Here is a 16,218-nt window from a genome sequence, read left to right as displayed (position 1 = left end):
CACAAAACTTTCAATCTCTATTATATACTGCTGTTTTTGCAATTTTATAACTCCAATGTATCGTCTTGAATTTTGTTACAGGAATGTTACTGCTTCTTATCCTTCTGTGATCCTATTGACATCTCCTTTAAATTTATGAATTAGATCATTCACAACTTGATGTCATAGTATTTCCAATATCTCAAATTTATTTCAGTTGTGATTTCATCGATGTGGCTTGAAATTTTATCTGCTGACTAACAAAAATAAACCCCAAAAAATCAAGTTAGATTTTGAGATTGAGATGTCATTTGCTGCTGTTGTTCAAATATGACCCAGCTTTCAGATACATAACTTTAAGGTTTTCAAGAGTCCATTCAGTCCTGCAGTAAAGTAAGATTTCTCTGTTACTGTTGTACTAGGTGCATAAATTTAGTTTAGAAGTGGATTGGAGTGGAGTATTCTAGGCCAGACTAGGTTAGACAGGCTTTTGTGCAAACTGAAGGGACCATTCAAAACTTCTGTGGAAGTTTTGGCAAATGTAAAGAAGAAAATGAAAACAGTGTTTTAAACACATCTCTTGTGATGCTAATTTAGTTGAAAAAGCCAGGTCAAACAGTTTGTGGCAGGCTTTCAGCTCTTTAATTCTCTGTGCTATTTTTATGTAGCAGTTATAAAATGGTTATGTAGTTGTGGTAATTCAGGAAAAGTTTGTGAAATAGTCAGTGCTATAGTAAGGAAATTAACTTTGTTTTCAAAGAGTCTACATAATACCCTAAATAAAGACTCCAGGCCACTGGCTAAAGAGAGGTCAAAATATGAAATAATTGCTGACTGAACCATATTGGTCTTGTAATTTTAATATTTATATGCCTGAATATTAAAAAAAATCATCTTGTTTTATATGCCTAAAGTGAGACAAAGTTATAGAGCTTAAATATTTTATTATTCTCCTTTTATATTCAGTTGTATCTTTGAAATCCTAGTTCTAACACAACTTCATGGGCATGTATGATGGAGGTCAGAGAAGATTCACTACGAATCTAATTGATCTGTGTGAATATGCACAATAACAATTTAAAATTGCTAACACATATTTACCATATGTAAATTTTTGTTTTCATAAAGGAAAATTAAATACAAAACATTACTTCTTCCTTTGCTTGGTACATATTCCCCCAAATAAATGAGTTATTAATCCTAAAATTACAGACTAAAAATATAATAACTGTAATTTTTTGTAATGACTATTCTTTTCAGAAGCAGCCAAAAATAGGCTTCTTTGGTATTGAGTTCTCCATTTGTGAGTTTTTCTGTTGGAAGATACATATATTCCCCAGATGCTTCTGTAACTGTAGACACATAGATTTGTATAAATGCCGTTTATCAGATTTCATTCCGTCTTTCTATATACACAGTTATACTAGAAGATATTTTCTCCTTAAATTATGGATAAGTGCTGGTTTACACCACAAAGGTTTCATCCTTTGTTTTGTGAATGTGGTTTTGTGTGTTTTCCCATGAATATTTAGTACTGTTTTGTCAGTTAGAAACTAACACCATACTGTATCAATAAATCAAAACATGACAGGTGTTAAATGTTTCTTGAATCTTACTCGTAAGATTTCTTGTAAGATGATTCACACAAAAAGATCTTCATGACACTTAAGTGTTCAAAGTCTGTTGATTACTTAGGTCCAGAAAAACTGTATGACTTAAAATTTTCTCCATCACATGACCCTTTTTATTTTATGCTTGCTTCATTTCTTTTGAACAAGAAGATCCATGTAATTTTTTGGCACTACGTGCTTCTAGGAAATAGGTATACATCAAAATATATTGTAATAAAATTTAATACATTCAACATCATTTATTGTAAATAGTTTTTCTTATTTTAACAATTAAGATTCTTATTACTGCCTAGAAATGACAGTGTGAATACATTAGAGATGCAAGTTGAAGTATGCATTCAGTATACTATGAATTTTAAAACAAATATGAGTGGGTTTCTTCCCTCAAACTCTTAAGATTTAGAATTTCTTCTACTAACGTGTGATAACAAAAATTTGTTCTGTGGTATGTTGAATGGCAGTTTCTTTGTCCTTTCTCCTTGAGGTTGAACTGGATCGTTTCCAAGATACAAAGAGACTTCTTCATGACTATTATAGGGCAATGGAAGGAAAAATCCCAACGGAAGACACTCAAGATTTTGCTAGAATCCCATTGTTAGATATTATTAATGGAGAACAGAAGGAAGATCAAGACGAATCAAGAAGGTAGGAATGCAGCATAAAATTATACAAATATGAAAAAATAGAATGCACTGATAGATTTTTGGAGTATATGGAATTATATGTGCGTATATTTCAAAGGCTGGAGAAATAAGAATTTTTTAACCAGGGATTTTAGTCAAATGAAGAATCTTAAATAATTTTAGAGGTTACTTTTATCCCTCATTTATACTTATTTAACTATATCATATTCACCATGCATCGCTGAATTGCAAAACATTTTAAAAGCTGCCTCAGGAGGAAATCTACTATTATAGAAATGTTTCCTTCCTTCCTTTATATTGCTGATAGTTTACAGCACAATCCTCACATGTGTAAGGGAAAGTACTGTTGTGTAACATCAGTAGGTTTAAAATTTGTGCCAATAAACAAAATTAAATGTTATAAATTTTATGTAGATATAATTAGTTATTATCTAATAACAGATTTCAATCAAAGCAACTTACAAATATGAACCAAACTGAATGCCATATTGAAAGATGAGGAATACCGCCTGATTTCACAATATAGAAAATGCCATCAGTAATAACACCTGATCTTTTAACTTAATTGAAGTGAGTTTAGAAATTATCTGAGTAATGAAACTGTGTCTAATCCACATGGAATTTATCAATAGATCACAGTCATTTGATGTAGTTTATCCACCTTTATTATTTTTTAGCCATTACACTTAAACTGGATGGTTTTCTTGCCATACACACACCTCATCACTTTTGGTAGTAAGGAAAGTTCCTCCCTTTTTTTTTTTTGCTATTGCAAATTTTGAAAACGGTATATTCATTTTTTCGGCATATTCTCCAATATTAACACTTTTGATAAAGCACCATATAAATTATTCCTTATATTTTATTTTTGAGGATTCCTCTAGTTTCTTGGAAACTGCGTTCACCAGGTAATACCAAGTCAGAAAAGAGTGGAACTCAGCAGAAGAAACTTAAGGATAAGAATTCTGAAAATACAGTGGCCACTTATAGGAATGATGAAAATCTTATTATTGATACATGGAGAACAGCAGTAATAGCAGTATCAGACATGGTATGGGATGTTTTATTTACTTAAAGATTTCTGGATTGTACAAAGCCTTCCATTCGGTAGGCAGCCTAAACACATCATCTTTGCGCTGTTTCATGTGTCTTGCTCTACCACTGATACTTCCATTGAATAAATTTGTAGTTCTATGAGGAAAATGTTGGAGTCTGTGTTTTAAGCACCTCCATATTTATAACTGAGCTTTTCATTGCATTACTGAGAAATATATCATATGTTGCCTCTGTATATCTTGTTCCATGATAAACTCTTATCCCTCAATAGAAGTGTGAGAAGATGGACAAGTTTAATCCTATGATGTAATGCTTGCTCAAACCTTTCACATGTTCAGACCCTATGGTTGCATTCCTTTTTCTATATAGCTAAAAGTAAATTAGGTGAGCTTTTCAAATCTTTGGTTTCTGAGTTAGATTTTTGTTTTCTCTTTGATCATTTAAAATAAATTAATTTCTGCCCTCTTACTGTGTAACTCTAGACTTGCTTTTTGTACTGTTGATTCTTGCTATTTTAATGTTTTCCTCAAGCACAGGCAATGACTGCAAGAATTAAACTCAATATGTCTCTGTCTTGCATATTTGCTGCAGAATTTTATTTTTGATAAATAATTAAAATTTAATCAATTAGTTTAATTTTTTTTTTGTAACGTGTCTACTTCTCATCAAGTATTTTCAGCAAGTATAGGCTATTTAAAACAGTATTTGCACAGAGCTGATACTATATACTGTACTATGCGTGACTGTGGTGTCAAGGTAACAGCTGAAATAGAGTTTAGAGAAATGGAGGAAGAAAACGAACGTCAGCTGAAACAGAAAGCTTCAAAAGCTGCACGGAAACAATCAGGCAAAGCATCTGGGAAAGATACCAAAAAGGCATCTTCCAAATCATCTACTAAAAAAAAAGGTATTTCAAATGCAGACTTTGTTTTAGCAGTGCTTGAAATTACTGTAATGTAAAGATATGAATAACACAGAAATTAATAATCTAAGACATTTAATTTGGATTAATTTCTCTTTTAAAATGTCAAATGTGACATCAGTATGAAAAGCTGGTAAAGGAGCGGAAAGGCTTTTGAATGGCAGCATTTATTTAAATATGTAGTCATTATATGTAGAAGTAAATATTCTAAATGGAAAGTAAATATTTTTTCTTCATCTTCTGTATTGGAATGGAACAGTTAAAGCTAAATAATCAAGTGAAATAAAAGTTCATTGAGCTAAATAAAATTCTATTGAATTCTGCCTACTTGACAGCTGAAGCCCTAAAAAAGAGCAGATTCCTATTGAGGCAGGTATTGCACATAGGCCTGGCAAGAGCCTATCCCACCAGGTGAAAACACAAAATTTATTTGCAAGAGAGAAAAGCAGACAGTGTGCTGGAAGAGATTGTGGAATACAAGGCTGTTTATACATTTTCTCACAAGTATTTCCTTGTGCAGGTAGTAAGTAATGTTCACCTTTTATCTGCACTTCATTGGGAAGTGAGGCTTGTAGCCTAAACTTTTGTGTCTTTTGCTAAGATATTCTACATAGCAAGAGAAACGTTTGAGCCGTGTGGGTGTAGAGTAGCCTGAGATTCAGATACCCTGTTTCCATATGAGAAGCTGTAACTGCAGAGTTATTGTGCATAACACAGTTGACTTTTTTTCTTTGACAGAAGTTTCATTTGCACTGTGCTCAGTTCTCTCTCTCTCTCTGGTTATTTCATACAGAGTGAAAAAAAGCATAGCCTTGTAAATACTTAGCCAGTTGTGAGCCCCAGGGAGACTTAGGTTAGTTTAGCATCTCAATTCATCCAAGAGAGTAGCAGATTTTCAGACTTCCAGAAAAGTTTAGATAAAACTCAGCAGCTGTCGCATGCTAAATGGCTAGTTTGGAGTTTGTGGATTCCTTCTTGGAACAAAATTTTTGTTCAGACCTGGTACAAGTTTATCTGAAATCCCAAAACCAGAACTGCAGCTAGAAAGCTCTGCATTCTTCCTAGTAGAAGGTGAAGTATGAACTGATGGATTTGTTACTGAAGCATTGACTTTGATTTAATTTCGAGTACAGTGTTACTGTAGTATTCCTGTAACATGAGAACACCCTAGGACAGAGATATGGGCTGGTAACAGAGTGATACAATTTACCACCCCTAAAATTGACCATCTGTTTTATCTTGACCTTATGTATCATACAGATATCATTATATTTTTTCTGTAATATCTTGATCTGCTCCTTTTCTAGGATAAAGCAATTACAGATATTTTAATATTTTTGAGTAATAGTCAAAGTCATGTGGCTACAGAATTCCATGCAATCTCTAAAAATGTGATAAAGTGCCTTTACAATATCTGTTCATAGATAAGTAAGTCAAAAGAAGCTGGAAATGCAGGTTTGAAGGGGCATGAAATAACTGATCTCTTTTTTATTCTAATATATTAATATCATAGTTATTTTCACTGCTTTGAAGGTAACTACTACCATAAAATTATTACTATAGCTTATTAAATTTAAATTTATTCCAGAAGAAACAAGTTATTCAAAAGATATTTATTTATGTTCTGGTTGTGATAAATTGATAGATACTAGGGTCAAATAGGACATTCTGACCATCTAAGATCAAATGAGACGCACGCTTATTCAGTCATGATTTTCCATTCAGAAATACATTTTAGGTTGTTATTAAATGAACTTTAATACAGTTGTATATGCTGGGGTATTTTTATACAGTGTTAACTTTAGCATGACTTGCAGATTTAAATCCTGTTTGGTAGCTGAATATCCACCTTTGCATTGTCATAAATGGTCACATCAAGTAAGGTGGAAAATGTAATTTTTTGTGATACATAAATTTACAAGCAAAGTCCAAAGACTGAGAGGTCTGTTTTCGTGCAGGAGGAAAAGCCACTCCAGCTCCTATAGACCCAGAAGAATTGAGGAAAGAAGAACTGGCACTTAAAATAAAGCAAGAATATTTCAGTGCCTTGAAACATGAGGGTATGTTATTATTTAATTACTTATATTGGTAGGTGATTGTTATTCCTAATTTGGTTAGTGTGCTAGTCAATACTAACCAGAGGCAGTAGGCAAAATGTGGTAGATATGAAAGAAAAAGGAGAGACAGTCATGTCTGGAGAAACAAGAAATAGTGTGCTAATCATTAGTCATTCTGTGGTAAATATACTGAAGGTCGTAATATGATTTTCATTCCTTTTGTCTTCTGTTTCATTTAATCTAATTTAATTTGCTATGACTAAGCAAATATTCATCATGAGAGAAAAGGTTTTGCATAAGTAGTTACTCACATTTCAATATTCAGTTGAATTGGATTCAGTATTTGAAATGTTTTATTCTGGGAAAGAAATTGTTGGCCATTGCCTATTTCATTGATGTTTTTCTCTGATTCCCTCCTCTTCAAGCAACATGGGAGTCAAGCAGCAGAACATAGATTTGTTTGTTCTTCCAAACTGCTTTATGGACAGACTCTTCCAAAATCTACATATTATTCAGTCATATTCAGTTATTGGATTAATTTCTCTTTTAAAATGTCAAATGTGACATAAGTATGAAAAGCTGGTAAAGGAGCGGAAAGGCTTTTGAATGGCAGCATTTATTTAAACGTGTAGTCATTGTATGTAGTCTGTCTCTATATGTAGTCTGTCTCTCTATTATATGTAGTCTGTCTCTTTGTCTGTCTTTGAAAGTTACCTAGTAACTTTCAAACAAAATGGTTCATTTCAGCCAAAAGTAGATGTTTGAAGCAAGGAAGTCCCAAATTAAAAACTATTTTTTTTTAGGATAGGTTTAGACTAGAAGAAAGATTGTTTTGTCATAAAGGGAAGATAGAACCCAGCTTTTATTGGTTAGAACCCAGCTTTTATTGGTTCTATTTAGCAACAGTTGGCAAGCCCATCATCATATGGTACCTCTTTGGTGAGTTAACTATTGCATAGTATTTTATTATGAAAAATAGAGGGCAAACAGCAGTTATTGAACAAACCACAAGCTCATAAGGCTTCTTTAGATTCACTTAGAGCAAATGCTTGTACACCTACATCTTTCAACATGTTTTAAGACAAAAGCAGTTCAAGAGTAAATATTCTAAGATTTTGGGGTAATGAGCAGAATAGTAATAACTTTGAAGATCCTAATTGCATGAAGATGAATTTTAGTGAGTTATTAACCTGTTTTACATGTACATTGACATTTAATATGTAGTGAATCATTAAGATTTTTCTTGACATTGCTACATTTTTATCCTATATTTAAGAAAAAAGCCAAGAATTTAAGGAAGGCTGAACATGTTGAGCTCTCTTTCCTATTTGCACAGGCACATAGCTGGTATTTGAGAATTATAGTTTTGATTGTGGCTTTGTTATCCAGTTATCTTTTGTTAACTTGTGGTTTTCATTATACAGACACATAGCATATAACAAAGGGACCAGTTGTGTGTGGTTGCTAAGATTTTAACATTGATTTCATGTTTAATTTCTCTGTTGCATCAATGTACCTTGCCTTTTATTCTGTTAGTGTTAAGAGAGCAACTTTATCAGTCATCTGTGCAGTACCTGCCTCTGAAAATACAGGGAGGCAAAAATTGTCATGCATTTGCTTCTGTAACATACTGATTGCAGCTGCACAAAGAACATGTAGAGAAGCCACAATTACAGCAGCCTTAACTGTACTACAGAAAGGTGACTAGCCAGGCAGCAAGTATCCTCTGAGGTACTTTTAAACAGTTAAACACGCTGAACTTTAGGTGCTTAGACTATTCTCTCTCATTTATCACATTTTATAAATATTATTCATTATGACTTTACCATTTAAATAGAGGCAGCTACAAAATCTCGGCTAGCACTTATAAAAGAAAAAGCTTTAGCATTTCTTGAGGATCTAAAATTTACAGCAGAAGAGGCTTATAAAGATATGGAAAAGTGGCTTGGATCTACCTTCTTGGAGGAAATATCAAGGTAATGTGTATCTATTTTAAACAGGATTTTTTTTTTTAACCTAGACTATGGTAGTAAATATAGTTGTTTCTGGAGTAAATATAGTTGTTTCTGGAGGAAGTAACTTGGGAAAAATGTAGAAAATAATAATTTTTTTTTAGTTTTATCGTAGAAACCTGAATGCTAATAACTCATTTTATGGCTGATTAAAAGGTTCTGTTTGTAGGTGTAAAGGTAATTATCATGTTATGCTATTTTTCTAGACTACAGGTTTAGCATATTAATGAGCAGACAATCAGTTATTCTATTTAGTGGAAAGCTTTGTATCATTTCAGTAGTTTCTGTCACTTTGGAGTGTGAATTATTTTCTTTCCTGTTTTTTACACAAACTGGAGAATTTCACCTGTTGTTCTTAAAACTATTACATTTCTCAAAATTATTTCAAGGACCATTTAAAAAAAAATATTCTTCACAATTTTTCTGTCCTAATAAATAAAATGTACTTGGGATCACTATAGCATATTAGACTATCTGGCATAGAATGCCCAATATCTGTATCATTAAAGGGCTTTTCCTCTCTAAAGGAAAGAAGTGACTTTGCCATTTGCAAAGTATTTCTGGCCTATACTAACTTTTGAATCATTACTGCGACAGTGCTGCTTGATCCATGTCAGGGCATGACCAAGAAGAGAGGCATAAATGGAGGATGTGAAGACTTTACCAAGCAATAGCTCAAAGAGGCAAAGCCTCTTTCTTCCAGCCAGTTTTATTTGCTGTCCTGACATGTGCTAACAAAGACAGTATTTACAGAATATCATATCCTTTGACCTGCACTCCAAGCCAAATCTGTTGTTCCACGTGATAGACAGCTGATGTCTTTCCCTGTATAAATTGTACTCATTTCACTTGAAACAGGAGATCAATCGTATGCCTCTCCAGTATGCTAGCCTAGAAAATGCATTCATGTTTTTCCATCAGGTCTCTTCTGTGTCTTACATCTCAGTTCATATGAATTTCTGATTATAGTAAAAAAATTTCCGGCAGCCAGTGGAGGAGTAGACTTCATATTGATTTTGGTAGTTACAGAGTTCACAGAGAGGATTTGAAATTCTTACTCTAGGAAAGCTTTAAAAGCACAAGCACATTAAAATTTGAAGCTATGTTTTTAACATTATGTATTATACTCACGAGTTTCTGCATTTACGCTTTCAGTGTTGAAAAACTGGTAGAGATTGCACGACATCATATTGAGAGTTCTAGCAAAATCCAATATGAAATGACTTTAGAAGGAACTGATTTCTTCATCAATAGCGATGTAAAAATGGTTCCTGACCCTGTTCCTGACCCTGTTCCTCCACCAGAATTTCAACGCATAGAGAGCTCTGGAAGCAGTGCTCTAGCTATTTCACAACTTACAACACTTCATAAGCAGTTTCTACAGCTGGCGCCTAAAGGTAAGAAATTTCCTTTTAACTCCTGAAGGACTGTTAGTTACTTACTTAAAATATAGAGTAATTAGGAGGTTAGTTAATTATCTACATTGTTAAAGATTGTATTATGGTTAAAGATCCCGCGACATAGAAAAGCAAAGTCATAGTGGGGGATATTAAAAATGTGAAATAACCGACCCCTGAAAGCTTTTAATGGCTTTCCTATGGGCTTTTTATTGTCGAGACCACCTGTTTAGTATTCATCTAACAGGTGTCTGTGTAATAGGTTTTCAGTACAGTGTTATCATGTTTACTTTGCTTAAATATGCAAGTTTTAAAATTATTTACTAATTGAGAGCTCAGTGAACTCAGGCTATATTATTTTAAAGCACAATTTCAAAATTATCAGTATTTTCATGAAACTATTATATAGAGTCTATTATAAATATTAACCATTATATTCTTCAAGTCAATGTGTGCCTGCTATTTGGGTGATTTGCAAGCATTAGCCTAGATATGTAATTTTTTTTTAACCTTTAAACATGCATTTATTTTATGCGTACCCTCTAATTATGGGAACTTAAGGCCTAGGATGCCTAAAAAGATTTACTTGCAGTAGTTCCTGAGATTGTATAAATGTTACAAAGTAATTTAGGTAAGACAGTTTTAACCAGAGATGGAAAGTAGTTACACATGTATTTGCAGAGTGTTTCATTTGTTCCATTTCATATTTGCACCGGTGTTCCATATTCTAATTATAAGTTTAGTATTATCGCCACTAAGATAGTGAAATATGATGTGTAAACAAGTGCTTACAATTCAAGATCTAACTCTTCCAGTGTAATAAGACCTCAAAGGCACAATGAAGTTGAGTTTAATTCTTTATTGGGAAATTCTTTTCATGTATATTTATAGAGCAATTCCAATTTCCTTCTGCATATAAAACCATTTTAGGGCAGAAAGATATTTATGGTTTTCCCTTGGAGAGATGCACATCATCTTATCTCTAGTGTACAAGTGTAGATATATGTGTAAGCATTTCAAAATCTTATGTAAAGACATATTCTGCAGATATTATTGCATATCTAATGCCACACTAAACTAAAAATCTGTGTTGGTAATCATTTACAACAGTGCTATAGAAGTGAAACACAGCAGTTTGACTTCCATTTAAAAGGTTTTTTTTTTTGTTTTAGATCATTCACGATTAAAATACTAAAAACTGTTGCTTCGCGTATCTGTCTCTCAGGTCAGCTCAGCGTCAGCTGGGCCGCCCTGCTAGCTGTGATACACCCAACAGTACCTTCGCGTGGGTTTTTGGTTCCGCAGTCCTTTTGCCTTAACTGTCTCGGCCGTGGTTAGAAAGAGGGGACACTCCAGGCTCAGGGAGAAAAGGTTTTATTCGGGTAACTCAGGGAGCAGCCCCTGGTTCCAGGCCTGTGCCTCTGGGGAGTGACCCCGGGCCTCGGTTACAGGGGGTTTTTGTTCCCCCAAAATCTCAGGGGTGGATACAGGTTACAAGACCAATCACACAAAGCCAGGTGGGTAAGGTCAAAATGCAATACACAACATTAACAAATCAGGTGGATTTGGGATGTGGCCCTGGGAGGCTCACCAATCCCTGTCAGACACCTCTCCTGAAGGTCTGGGGTCTGGGGGGTGGTGGACATGTGGGGGAGAAATACAATGGGATGGGGGAAAACACAATAGGACGATCGAAACCCAGGGCAGAGGATTAGAGTTGTCTTGGCAACTCTTATCAACCTCTGATAAGCACATTCCAAGACAGTAGCTTTACCTGGCTAGGGTTAAAGTCCAATTTACATCAAACCTACAACTAAGAAACTTATGATACTATTCCAGCACCCCCACAAAAAACTAAAAAACTTTGTCCATTACAAACTTTAATATTCTTGACATATTTAGGACAGAACAACCATTTTCTTTGTAAATCTGTAATAATTAGCAAGAAAACTACTGGAGTCTTTATCATTCTACGGTATTTCTCTTTTGATAGTATTATAGTCACTAAAATGACCTAACATTACTTGCATGACTATCTGTAAAAGGAAATTTCTTTCCTTAGCAGTCATCAGACAGTAAAAGAATGCTGCTGCTTGTTCTCTGAGACAAAGAAAAGGAATTATTGTTTAAAATAAGGTCCTATACCCCATGTATTTATCTTCTGTTTGATGACTATTAAGTTAAGATGCTTACCTTTTTTGGATAGCTGAATTAGGATGGAAAACCCAAGCTGTGCAAGTCATCTTTAAAATACTTCCTCCCAGTCTCATACACATTTTACGACAGCATAAATCACATCCTAGGTTTCCTAAGGCAACCACTTCACTTCACTATAAACTCCTTTCTTTCCTGAAACATCAGGAAAATTTTTTCATAGCCTTCTGTCTCACCTTATTCAATAGAATGGTCAACAGAAAAAACACATCTCAGTAGTTAGTCTCTCACTGAACAAAAGAGGGAAAAACACTAAAGCACCCAGCACAGCAGCAGTGAATTTGTTAAACAGCATCTCTAAAGAAGATATCAAAAGGTAACAAACAAACACCTAGCTCGGAAAACCTCCAAGCAGATCTAGATTTGCTGTCAAACATTGTATTTTTTCTTATCCTTACCTAACCCAGCATATCTCTCAGCGTTCATAGTGGAAATACACATAAAAAAGCACATTGGGCATAGGCTATTGGGCAAGTCAAAGTAGAATAAATCTACCAATCTCCTTGTAGTAAAATAGAAGTAGTAGTGAATAATAAATTTCCTGAAGTTGTTCTGAAAATTGGAAATTAGACTTTTCTGAAGCATCACAGAGATTACATGAAGCATATTTTACTTAGAAATGCAAGCAAGCAAAGAGTAACAAAGGAAGGGTCATTATATTAGAAGAAATTCTAAAAATGTAGTATGTAAAAAGGTTTCTCAGAAGATGTTTGGTAAATATTAAAAGGAAGTCTTTTCAATATATATTTAACAAACTGCCGAAATTAAAGCTAAAAGTGGGAGTGCCAGTATACTTAAAAATGTTTGATATTTTTCATGGAAGAATTCTTATGAAAGAGTTTTGTGTTTCCTAGGAATCTAAAGTTTTAAAGAACTGCCGATTCTCCACAGACAACTTTGTGCAGTCCTGCACACTTGGCTCTCCATGGAAGCACCAATGGACAAAAAACCAGCCTGTGCTGGACCTTCCTACCTACTGACAGTCTTTTATTTGAGAAAGAAATTTATTTTTTGTTTTATTATTATCCCAAGTGCTATTGCCCAAAGTCAACATGAATCTGCATGAATTAATTTCACTAACTCTTTGATCAAGTTTTTAACAGTGCTCTAATATATTACCTTGGGAGTGCTTTCTCATAGGAAGAGCTGTGATGAGTCTTAAATGGAGCTAATAATATCCACCTTTTAATTTTCTCTCTTACAGTCTTTTTGAATGCATGCTTATCAACAAAATTAAAATATCTATTAGATCTCATCTCTTTTGATTCCCTTCAACACTATGATCTTCTATAACCACATCTCTTGTCCTTTCAATTAGCACAAATATGGAATGCCTCCATTTTCTTTTAAAGCTGTTTCAGAGAATGCAGTTTTGGCGTGGCTTTGCATTACCAAGCAGATCAAAGTAGATTCTATCTCAGATTTGTTCTCTATCTCATAACTGAATCACACAAGAGCTTTTTATTTCTTTTTCACAGGCATGATCCTTATGAACCATTCCAGTTTAATTACAGAAATGATTCTATAATTAGAATAGATAGACACCAGTCAGGTTAAAAAAATTCTATATCAAATAACCAAAAAAATGTTTAAAATACTTAATTATAAAACTATTAAATAGTCTGCTAAAATGTAAACATAAGGGACAACCAATGGCTATATGGCATTGCTGTTTGTTTTCAAACTGTGAATGTATTGTTGAATTTTACTATGTTGATAGATTTGAAGCAGACAGTTATATTAAAGTGTGTGTGTGTAGTTCAGATGAAATGTTACCTTTTCAGTGAATTATTTTATTGAGTCAGATTTATGTAATGACCCTGGATAATGTCTACAGATTATACTTTCTTTCCCCAAGCACTTTTATAGAAACAATTGAAGAATAGTAATTGCCTGGCTTTGATGCAAATAGAGATTTAAGTTCATATGAGAGCATAGGAATAGTATCATCATCTCTAACTTATATCTTTTAAAGTCTATTTATCTTCAATGTGTTTTTTTAAAACTTGAAAATATGAAAGTTTTAGGTTTGTGGACAGAGGATGTATCTCTAGCCAAGAATATAGTAATAAGAATTTAATTTACACTTCCTGTAATGTCCTGTAATGTCTCTTACTAAGTCATGTATGTTATTTAATTTCAGAAATCTGTGGAGCACATATAACATGTTTATATATGTTTCTGTGCGTTTGAAAAAAAAATATATGTATATGAAAAAAGTTTAAGATTTCAGTCAGCATGACAGAGGACCTCACTACATCTGTGCAGCAACAAAAATACCTTAATTATCAGTGTCTCTAACTTTAAAATCCCAGTTCTTGCCGTTTAATGAAGATTGGACATATAGCAGATCCAGTAATAATTAGTGAATAAATTATGCCAATATTTAAAGTGAGATGGACCTGTAGGGAATGATGAGTCTATGAACAACTTGAATAAAAGTTTCATGTATTTGAGATTCCCATCTTTTTTTTATCTAAGGGTAGAAGTATCCCATATTTACTACTATTAGAGTCCTAAAGTTAAAAGGATATAATTCAGCCCTCAGGGTATATTCACTCATTCATCCTTATAAAATTGCTATGGAAGCTGGTGTGTAATTTGCATGGGATTATTATCCAAAGCTCTAGTCAAGAACTGCTTTGGTGAAAACTTTTTCTTGGTGAAAATTGAAGGGAATATTAATCTGTTCAAATGATTTGGTAAAATTTGATGATAAGGGTATAAATGGTAACATAATTCTTATCTCTAGTGTAAGTTTACAATCTCTTAATATTTTGTTGCCAGTGTAAATTTATAATCTGAATGTTTTATAGAGATTTACTACTTTATCAGTTTATGGAGATATTTTTATACAGTGCCTATAGAAAATTCTCTGCAGACTGGCATATCATTAAGAAATAGTATCTTTTGTATATCTGCCTTATAACTGAGCCAAAGTGATTGCACTTTATTTAGATGTCACAGGTTCCATTGAAAATGTCACAGTCCTGGTTCACAGGGTGTAGTGTAACTTACCTGGCTGTCATTTATAATCCTCCTTTTTAAATGTTTGTTTTTTCTGTTTTCAGTTTCACTAGTGGTCATAATCTTAATATCTTCACTAATTAATTTTTTTGCATTTTTTTTACGTTTCTGCACTGTTTATAGAAACATGTAAAGGCTTGCCAGTCATTTTTTGTATCAGGGAATGATATTGCCTTTTAAGAAAATTTTAATGAAAAACAATTCTACTCAGTGTAGCTTTTCCCACATTAGTTTTCTTCTTGATTTCATTTGATAACAAACTTTATGTGAAGAAGTTGCTTCATAAGTTGCTTCATAAGTAGTACAGGCTGGCTTCCTTTTGTATCCTCTATTCTTTCCATGGTACCACTGCAACTGATCCCACCTTTTCCTATATTCCCAGTTTCTTCATGTGAACTGAAAAAAACATGTTGAAAACACTGAAGGCCCTTCTTACGGGGAATACTATCCCTGACAGTGGATCACAAGTCCAATAGGGATCTCTGATCCCTATTTCCCTAATCACCAGCAAATTTCCTCAGGTCTCCATATGTCTAAAGAAGTGGTAGGCACTACAGAGATGTTAAAATGGTTTTGTCCTTTACGCCCTTTTTCTTCTCAAGTTGCAGGTCCAGTCTCCAGCCCTCCACCTCTTTTTCACCTTACCTTGTGGTTTTGTGTTTGCCTAATGAAGTTTTTTAATCTTTACTTTGTGTTAAGAATATTTCTCTTCCTCTTTTAAGGTCTGTGTATGGTACCTGGGCAAATGTTAGAAAAATCTGAGACTGTTCATTTTGCTGTCCATGTGGACCACAGCTGCTACCTCAGATTTTGAGTTCTTTACAAGAACCATTCATACTGGAAGTGTATTTAAACTGCATGTTCCTAACTTCTTTTATTAATATTATGGCCTTTCAGGATGCTTAGAATAGAATGGAACAAACTGTCACTTTTTTCAACAATGGGAACAAACAGTTCTCACAAATCATATGATATATATATAAAAATTTGCTCCTTCTTCTAAAATAGAAAAGAGTGGCATACAAAAACTCTTTTTCTCAAGACCTTTTAGAGCACGGGAAATAACATTTCTCTCTATGATTAGCTTAATGTACTCATTAGTTTTGCATCTTGACGTACATATCACAATAAGGAGGGTGGAGAGTCAGATTTTAGGTCATCTGCAGAGTTACTTTTATTGTTTCCCAGTGAACAAATAGATTTCTCATTTTATTGATTCCATTCTGCATGCAATTTCTCTTGTTTATCTGATTGCATTCTTTTCAAAGTCCTAAAATTA

General features: G+C 33.6%; 1 protein-coding gene across 1 annotated transcript in view; it reads left to right on the top strand.

The window, feature by feature from the left end:
• Positions 1–16,218, top strand: part of SPEF2 (sperm flagellar 2) — a 67,149-nt gene that overhangs the window by 37,354 nt on the left and 13,577 nt on the right. Inside the window, exons 22-27 of the mRNA XM_083883148.1 lie at positions 2,095–2,255; positions 3,128–3,305; positions 4,067–4,217; positions 6,191–6,292; positions 8,127–8,265; positions 9,457–9,698. Coding sequence (XP_083739274.1) covers positions 2,095–2,255; positions 3,128–3,305; positions 4,067–4,217; positions 6,191–6,292; positions 8,127–8,265; positions 9,457–9,698 — 973 coding nt within the window. The remainder of the gene's footprint in view (positions 1–2,094; positions 2,256–3,127; positions 3,306–4,066; positions 4,218–6,190; positions 6,293–8,126; positions 8,266–9,456; positions 9,699–16,218) is intronic.

Source organism: Zosterops lateralis, assembly GCF_965231275.1.
Source record: "Zosterops lateralis genome assembly, chromosome: Z".
Taxonomy (NCBI): domain Eukaryota; kingdom Metazoa; phylum Chordata; class Aves; order Passeriformes; family Zosteropidae; genus Zosterops; species Zosterops lateralis.
Note: the sequence above shows the minus strand (reverse complement) of the source record. Positions and strands in the feature narration are given on the sequence as shown.